We start from the raw sequence: 9,486 nt of genomic DNA, 5'->3' as shown, positions 1-9,486 counted from the left end.
AATAAGCAAATTACTTGGCACACAGTTGGAACTAAACATAGACTTCTTTCCTCCTATGCCATCCTCACAATCCTTGAGGCTGGAAGAGCCCATTCTTAGCTTAAAAGCCAGCACTTCTTTTGGAGTGCCAGGCAGGAGTATAGAGGCAGACAGCAACCGGTTAGTCTTCAGGAAGAGGCAAAACAGAGGCGGTGGAAGAGAAACGGAGACCAGAGGCATGCAGGGGCCGCCTCCGAACTACAACTCCCAGGATGCTCAGCAAGAGGGAGCGCCCCGCCCCGCCCCGCCCCGCCCCACCCGGCTCGGCGGGTGCTGCCCACCCGGCGGAGCCGAGCGGCGCGCAGAGGCTACAAGTGCCGCGGCTGAGGAGTGGGGGACTTTCTCCTAGAGTCGTGCACCGGCGTGCGCGCGGTGCTGGAGCCGCACCGGGTGGCCAAGGCGGAAGGTGAGTGGCGGAGAGCGGGATGGGGAGAAGGCGCCGGGCATGAAGGAGAGAGCCGGCAGCATAGTGGAGCAGGGGCGCGTGTCCCCACTCCCAGCACTAGGTTCCTGCTTCCCCTACCGGACCTAGGCGGACGCAGCCCGACTCAGGGTGCCTTAGGTGGGCGCAGACTTCACCCGGAATGGATTGATTGATCCCGCGGCGCCGGCGGGGGACTCTGCTGCTTGCGGCTGGTTCTTCCCGCACAGAGCGCTCAGGACGCATCCCGAGGTCGTTTCCCCCAGAACAGCCTCACCCCAGTCAGTTTCTAAGCAAATTTTATGCCTTTAATTGACGGCAAAGAGATGAGGGAAAGTGCTGTCTCCTCGCTTTAAGGTGCAGTCTTCTTATCTGTGTTTTAAAACATACCAGAGAAAAAAGGAGAGGACAGAAGAAAAGACCTTTTGCTGGCCCCCTGGGATTATCCATTCTCCCCAGAGAATGGAAGCCCCGGATTCCGGGTTTCAAGGAAATCGAAGTACAGCTAGTGTATCTCTCATAGAACCAACAGAGTCCCCCTTTTAAGAGGCATAGAGGCAAGAGTGGATATTCCTCTCCCTCTTTGTTACATATTGGAAGGAACCCTGGCGATTTTATCCAAAGTAGTATAATGTGATTAGTTAATTGTGCCAAAGGTTAATCAGAGTGCCTAATGCCTGAGGGATCTGCAAGATGAGTCCTCATTTTCAGTAATTGATGAAAGCTTTTACCAGCACTTTCCTCATTGAGGGATCTTTCAGTAGAGGAAAGCTTTGGTTCACTTGTGGTTTCCTTGCACTTAGTGGTTTTTTTGTTTCTGTTTTAGGTGCAGAGAAACTCTAATAGGAGACACGTTTTTGTTTGAAAACAAAAACAAATCTCTAATGGGTATTAGGAACTGTGTGCTTATACCTTAAGTTGCCAGGTTGACCTTAGGTGCCCAGTGTCTGAGCCTCTTAAGAACTGTTGGGGCTGTGGATTTTGAAGAATAATAAGTCTTAGCCTTCTAGTTAAAATCAGTTGGCACCCAGGGTTTGGAATCAAAATAAAAGGAGCCCTTGGTTAAAACTCCTATATTTAGTGATTGTGAAAAGTGAATTATTATGCGTCAGAAAGGTGATAGAGACAAGAGAAAGATGGACAGGTGGCTTTCTGCCCAATCCAAAGTTCTGTCCCTCAGAGGTTCTATGCTGCAGCAGAGGTGAGGGAATGTCATGGATGTAAACTTCCAGATACTCTTGGAAATAGCTTCTCACCTATTTGCCGGACAGAACTTTGTGGGTTTACCATTTGTCATTTATTTTACTTCTAGATTGGGTTTGTAAAAATTTCTGGTTGATCAGTTTCTTGTGCTTGTCTGTTAGCAAATTGTAGGGGAGGGAGAAGAAATTCTCCCACTGAGGGGCAGTATCTAGGAAGAGCAGACATGCAGGCTGTGTGTGTGTGTGTGTGTGTGTGTGTGTAGGAGTGGGCTAGCTCATGGCATTTTTTGCAAGGATCACAGTGCAGTGTGTGATCTACACACTTTGGGGACCAGCACATATTACCCGCAAGGGGATGGGGCAGAGTGGAAGTACATGAACAAGCACCATGTGACCTTATAAATATAGGGCCTGGGGCCGTGTGACTTGCTTATTGGATATATGAAGTGTAAGGTTGGAAGAGGTGGCAAAGTAAGCCAGTCTTTTCACCCACTTAAGAGTTAACTGAGTCAAACATGCTGAGCCCCTTCTACAATGGAACCCAACAGATAGGAATATATATTCTTAAAGCTAATCTGTACCAGATACCAGAATGTGTTCTGAACTAGAGTGTAAACATGCAATCTAATTGAATTGTTAATAAATCTGTGCTTCCCCAAGTCCTCCAGAAATTCAGCAGCTCTTAAAAAGGGCCCCTGTCTTTCTCATTTGTGTCTTTCTGCAGGAAACCTGACTCCTCATTTGAGGGATCCTGTCACAGGAATGTGTGAGTCCTTGGATAAATTTGGCTTGGTGACAGCAGTATGCTTTTTCCAGAGACACTGCCACTTCCTCAGTGCTCCTTTTCTACCCTGACCTAAGTTTCTCAGTGTTAACCTCTGTAGCAAGTGAGAAGATTTGCCCTTTTCATACTTCTCTGCTACTTGCAACTCTCTTTCCCTTCTTTTGCCCCTTTTAGGAGGAACTGGGGCTGAGGTGCTGACAGCCAGGGCTGCAAAGAAAATGGGGACTTTAGAAGCAGCACTCCTGGCAGTACAATCTTAATTCCTTTTGGGTTCTTACCTAAATTTGTTGCTGTTGGCAGAATTTCTAGAAGCTGCTGGGGGATTTAACTAGCTCCCATGGAGCTCCATTACCTTTCTAAGAAGAGCAGCCAGGCAGACCTGTGCGATGCCATGGACCATAGTTCAGGAGGGCTTCCTGGTGACCCTATAGATGTAGCAGCCATCAGGGCTGCTCTTTGCTGTCAAAAACACTGTACGTCTACACCAAGATTATCTGGGATGGAAGGGTCTAGACATAGCCCTTCTCCAGCATCCTCTTCCTCCTGTCTGCAAGACAGTGTTATTCAGCCAAACTTCTTCCCACCAGGACCCCTTGACTCAGGGAACAACCAAATAACAGCAGAACGGAAAGTCTGCAACTGCTGCAGCCAAGAATTAGAAACATCTTTTACTTATGTGGATGAGAATGTCAACTTGGAGCAGCGGAACCGGAGGTCCCCTTCAGCAAAAGGCAGTAATCATCCTGAAGACCTTGGCTGGGGAAATCCAAGTGAATGGTCTCATGAGGCTGCCATATCCTTGATCTCCGAAGATGAAGATGACACCAGTTCAGAAGTCACATCTTCAGGGAAATCAATTGACTATGGTTTCATCAGCGCCATCTTGTTCTTGGTCACTGGCATTTTGCTGGTGATCATTTCTTACATTGTCCCACGAGAGGTGACAGTGGATCCCAACAGCGTGGCAGCCAGGGAGATGGAACGTCTAGAGAAGGAGAGTGCAAGGCTGGGGGCTCATCTGGACCGCTGTGTGATTGCTGGGCTCTGCCTCCTCACACTTGGGGGGGTTGTTCTGTCTTGTTTGTTAATGATGTCTATGTGGAAGGGGGAGCTCTATCGTCGAAACAGATTTGCATCTTCCAAAGAATCTGCAAAACTCTATGGTTCTTTCAACTTCAGGATGAAAACCAGCACTAATGAAAACACCCTGGAGCTGTCCTTGGTAGAAGAAGATGCTCTCACTGTGCAGAGTTAATTGTGATTATGAATTTCTTGGAGATTGCCTTGGCATTTTATAAGAAAAAAAGGTGTTTTTTTTCCTCCTCAAAATTAACAGTGCAGTTTATTTGCCAGCCAGAAAAGTTTATTTCTCAAACCAATAGTCAGTGAGTGTTTTGCATTGCTTCTATTTAGAAGAAAAACCATGTAAATTGCTTAAGAAATCACAACCAGCTACACCTATCTTTCTGAGAGCTGTAAACTAATCTTTAATGGCTATGAACTTCTATAGCAAAATGCTTCTAATGACCCAATATACAAATGATTTCTTTTACACAAATATGGGATATTATTCTTTGGGTACTTGGAGGTCCCTCATATCATGGGATCAGTTGGCAACTGATTTTGTTAAAAATTACCACTAATCACATAAGAAGGCTAACATTTAATTCTCAAAGATGCTTATTTTCTTGCTGAAGTTTTCTTACTGTAATTTGTCTAGACAGTAAAAATACAGATTTGGGGATGTGAATATTATTAAGCTTGAGGATGTTGGTTATTTCAAAAATATATAAAAATGTCAAATTTAAAATTATTCCTGTATTCAGAAATGGCAACTACATACATCATTGGGATAAACTTTCTAATAAAAACTATATAAATCATCATAAGACTAAGGGGAAGTTAACCCACAGAGTTAATGCCAGATATTCACCAGTGTCACATGCCATTTTCCTTGAAATAAAATTAGTTATTATATATTTTATTTTCTGTTTCTAGTGTTGCCATCATCCTAATACCTGTGCTTTTGAAGTCTTTGCTTGTTCTCACACTAGAGAGGCAGAACATGAAACTTTTTAAATGTATCTCCAGACACCTAACTTCTAGACAGGTCTGGGTCACCATTGGCTCTGACATGCTCCCAGGTGATACACTGTTGTTATCTGGAGCAAACTTCCAGTACAATTCCAGCTGGATCCTTGGGTACTGTGCCTGGCAGGCTGTATGACTTAGAACAAGTCATCATCACCTCAGGAGTCATTAAACCCACAGCCAAAAAAATCACAATGGAAAGAGAATCAACAAAACACCCATTCAATGGAAATTATTCTCATCACCAGAATTTGTCTCCTAGCAAAGGTCTAGCCATCATTCTGAGCACGTTATATTTGAGGCCCCCAGTAATTGTGCTGGGGGTCTCAAAATGCAAGGTACCTGGTCTGTGAGAGGCATGATGGACAGTGTGGCTACAACTTTGCAAAACACACACCCAGTCTCCACATTGACACTCTGCCTCTGTATGGCAATTGTTCAGGAAGGTGATGGAGTGTGCAGCCTCAGGTATATCTTGCATTGCATGATTGTTCCTTGAGTGTTCCCCTCCTCTTGCTGTAGAAGTTGTAATTTTTATTTGAGTGTTAGGAGGATCATTGGAGTCATCTTAAAGAGGACTGGAGCTGGGAATGCCTGTGAGAATACAGGACTGAGGGAATGAGGAAGTGATTTCTTGTTAGCTTCTGAAGTCCAGCTAATTTTAACACCTGAAATTTGTGTTGTTGAAGACTGTAAGACACGGATAACTTCAGGGGCAAAGTGTGAGAGTCAGGATGTTTATGTGGAAGAGCTCTTGTTGATGTCAGATTGATGAGTGAAGTACATTGTGTATTATAAAGGGTTAAGGTGAAATGGGAAAAGAGGATAGAGAAAACAGGTAGGTAAAAGAATTGGGTGAAAATTATTGGTTCTTTGTGCTCTTTGAGAAAATTTTTTGTTTTCCTGTCATGGTTTGTGTTGAGGTCACCTTACCAGCTGTATCAATTTTACATTCTGGAGTTTTATAAATTGTCCTGTTCTATCCCACTTGAGCCATTTTCAATGATGTTTAGGCAAGAAGGGAATAATCTGCTTGGATGCGTGAGTTGGTCTGAGCTGTGTTTAAGAAAGCACTTAAAATACCTTTTAAAATCTCCTTGTTTATTCATAGAAGCTAAGTGAGATCAACTGAGTTTTGTTTTTATTTGTTGGTGAGAGGATTAATTTGACAAATGGTAAATTAAACTGAATTAATTTGTGGCCCAGTTTTCAGTTTTTGATGGAGGATGAGTTTGAGAATCAAGTGTGAAGAAGTCTTTTCAATTCTATAAAATCGATGATAAAGGAAAAAAAGTGAAAGCTGACTTGGAACTATTTAATGAATCTTGCCATGCTACTAAATTATATAAATGTGGTCTAAAGGCAATTTTTTTTTTTTAAAAAAAAGGCTATTTGGGAAAAGAATATACTCAAGGGGAAGAGGTAAAAAGACTAACCAGTTATATTTCTTTGTTTCTGAGAAGTTTAATTTTCCTTCAAACTTAAAATTGGAAATTAGTAAGTAAATGCTTATTTCAACATTATTTATATCTGCTCATGTATTGAGAACACATCACTTTTAAGATTCTACTTTTATGAAGGCAGACTTTTTCATCAAAATGGACCAATACAGAAAATCATCTGGATGACTCCTTTAGACTGTGTGGACATAATTCAGATAATTGCCTCCTCAGCTTTCCCCAGGTATTCTCTTTGTGTTGCCCTCTTCCATCTTGTCAGTGCTTACATTCCAGAAGAAGATTACTTGAATTTAAAATGAAGGTCACACAAGCAAAGAAAAGCCCGTAACTAAATAGACAGTTGGTTCCAACCTGACAGAGTGTTTTTGGTGCTAGAAGTACTTAAGCTAGACTAGGTGAGAAATGTTGCAGACATTGAACTGACAAGAGTTATAGTATTAGTCTCGGATTCTTCATGAAGATTTATGACCTTATATCTATCTCTTCAACATGGTGCTGGTTGTTATCGATGAAAGTTTTTATTGCTAGACCTGAAAAAACAAAACTTTCATAGGTCCTAGGCCTTGAATTTATTTACCTGGGTTTAGAAGTCTTAACTCAGTCATCGTCCTTATCTTAATATGACAGTTTCTCCTTTAGCAGTATGTTCCAACAGTGTGAGGACCAGAAAGAAAGCTGCCTTTCTCTTTACTATTGGAATCTGTATGCTGCTTATGGACAGTTTAAGCTTCATGATATTTTTAATAAACCATTAAAATAGGACACCTTAAGCTGTTTGTGGTAGAGTTTACAAAGAGTTTTCTTTGCAACTGGGAGTCAGCCATTGGGAGCTCCTAAAGCAAACTGTATACTGGTCTTCTGTATGAAGAATGTCGTCTTTCCACGGGACTGGGGTTGTGGTTCAGTGGTAACGCGCTTGCCTAGCATGTGTGAGGCACTGGGTTCAATTCTCAGCACCACATACAAATAAATAAAATAAAGGTCCATTAACAACTGAAAAATATTTAAAAAAAAAAAGAATGTCTTCTTTCCAGGTTCCTTACTGCATAATTGATTTGTGGTTTAGAGGTTTGCAGAATGGCTGTGAACCATAAAGTTTTTGGTGGCCAGAGGTACTTTTACTCACATGCCTGCTGTGTCCCCTAATTCTATGCTACTTAGGTATACTTGGCCTTTTCATCATAAGCTTTTCTGTCAGATTAAAATATGAGTCCACCCTACTTATACTTATCTGTTTTAGGAACTCAATTGGAACTCAACTCATATCTTTCAAGGCATAACTATAGACAGAGAGACTCTCCCACCCAGATTATTTGAGCCTTCTCTTTGCACCATAGGGTGATATCAAATGAGTGAGCCCCATAACTATTGAAAATCGAAAAGTAAGAGTCTAACTGGGCTTGGTGGTGCATGCCTGTAATCCCAATGATGTGGAAGGCTGAGGAAGGAGGATCACAAATTTGAAGCCAGTCTGAGCAACTTAGCAAGGCCCTAAGCAATTTAGTGAAACCCTTTCTCAAAATTTAAAACATTAAAAAAAATAAGGCTGGGGATGTGGTTTAGTGGTTAAGCACTCCTGGGTTCCTCTGGTACAAAAAATAAAAAGAATCAAGGTCTATAGAAGAAAAGCCCAAGTGGCTCTATTTTTTGTTTGTTTTGTTTTACTTTGTTACAGGCAGAAATTCTAAGCAGTTACATTTGAACATTTTGGGCTTCATCTTTCACGTGATCAATGGTAAGTAATACAAAAACCTGGATTCATCATCTAACATTTTTTAAAAAAGCATTCTATTTATCTGTTAGGAGAAGATTTCTCAGCCTGAAAGTCAGATTCCATTGTAGTAATTAATGCTGCCACCAGAAAATATGGTCTGACAAGAGATTAACAATCTTAGCCAATGGTTTACCTGCTACAGCAAGATTTAATACATTAACTAGATTCCACAGCAGCAAAGGGATAAGACAGATTCTTACAGTTCTCTGTAATAGGTTTAACCTTTCCTGGAATTGGACATAAAGAATGACTATGATGAGAAGAATTAAATGAAATCTCACTGGCTTTTCCCAGTGTATAAAGGTTCATAAGACAGAGAATTAACACATCGTCATTCAACTGATTTTTAGCTGTATCATTTTACGGTCCACATAATATTCTATAATGTTCTCTTCTAACGCATGAAAATGAACATATATCTTGGGAAGTCATTTGTCTGACTATGGCATCGACACAGTAAAAAGATGTTATTTGAAACATGTAAAACTGATTTTAAAAAAATCTGTGGCTTACATGTAAGAGTATACTTGTGGTTTATGTTTGCTAGTGTGCAAGTTTGTGTGCACATGTCTATGTATGTAGGATATATTTTATAGTCATGGAACTTTAATATCCCAAAGCAATTGTTAGAGTAATTTTCTTATAGGAATTGGATATGCCTTAATGTTAACTATAAGAACAAAAGTCCTGGGCTGGGGATGTGGCTCAAGCGGTAATGCGCTCGCCTGGCATGCGTGTGGCCCGGTATCTATCCTCAGCACCACATACAAACAAAGATGTTGTGTCCGCCGAACACTAAAAAATAAATATTAAAAAATTCTTTCTCTCTCTCTCTCTTTAAAAAAAAAAAAGAACAAGAGTCCTTTCACAGGTCATGAATGAAGAATTTGGAATCAACCTCAGAATGAGATGTCATAATTATATAAATCTATTTTGGTTGTACAGCATCCCAGAAATGTTTACTGAGGTTTTGGGTTTTTTTTTTTTTTAATTTCAAAGTCATGTAACTGTGGCATATTCAAATGTATTTTAACATGAATTATGATTTTATTATAGGGAAATATGGGCAGCATATTCCCTTGCTCCAAGTTTTACTAACTCTTCTGTTTCAGGAACAGCCAGCCTTGTTTCCCCACTGCCATCTTTATGGTTTCTACCCAGGCTTCAAACAAATGTCATGTAAGAAAGCAAAGATGGGTAATTCCTTTAGATTGTATTTAGAGTTCTTACTCTGTGGTTCTTGTTGTGTTTTTAATTCTCCTTTTCTTGCGAAACAAAAATAATTTGGTGTTGCTTGTTTGCTTTTTGATATTATAAGCAGCGATTATCAAGGTTTTAAGCTTTTTCTTATGGCATCTGATGCTTTATATATTAATAGCAAGTGCATCATGTCATTTTAAAATAAAACTATTTATTAAGATGTTTTTATTGTGTTTGTTATCCTTTATTAAAATCTGAATCTGATGCAAATTTGGTATTTTTCAAATTAGGTATGAAATTATCTGTGTGAAAAGCATTAAAACTAACACCCTCAATTCTACTATATCATTCTTTTTGCTACCATATTATGAAACAATGTAAACTGTGCCTTGTTTATGTATTTATTGCTTTTATGTATGATACAGTCAAAGCTGTTTGGATTTCTCTAAATTATTCAGTACTGAACATAGAGTGTGAATTCCAAGATATGGATAAAAATATGTGAATAGGTACTT

General features: G+C 40.4%; 1 protein-coding gene across 1 annotated transcript; it reads left to right on the top strand.

Moving 5' to 3' along the window:
* The first annotated feature begins 327 nt into the window (after window positions 1-327).
* Window positions 328-9,191, top strand: Tmem74 (transmembrane protein 74). The gene is made up of 2 exons (XM_046464774.2): window positions 328-445; window positions 2,387-9,191. The coding sequence occupies exon 2, from the start codon at window positions 2,784-2,786 to the stop codon at window positions 3,699-3,701; it is 918 nt and encodes a 305-aa protein (XP_046320730.1). The 5' UTR covers window positions 328-445; window positions 2,387-2,783; the 3' UTR covers window positions 3,702-9,191.
* Window positions 9,192-9,486: the final 295 nt, after the last annotated feature.

Source organism: Marmota monax, unplaced genomic scaffold (assembly GCF_021218885.2).
Source record: "Marmota monax isolate L192 unplaced genomic scaffold, Marmota_monax_Labrador192_F-V1.1 WCK01_AAM20220418_F8-fsc00003, whole genome shotgun sequence".
Lineage (NCBI taxonomy): Eukaryota > Metazoa > Chordata > Mammalia > Rodentia > Sciuridae > Marmota > Marmota monax.
Note: the sequence above shows the minus strand (reverse complement) of the source record. Positions and strands in the feature narration are given on the sequence as shown.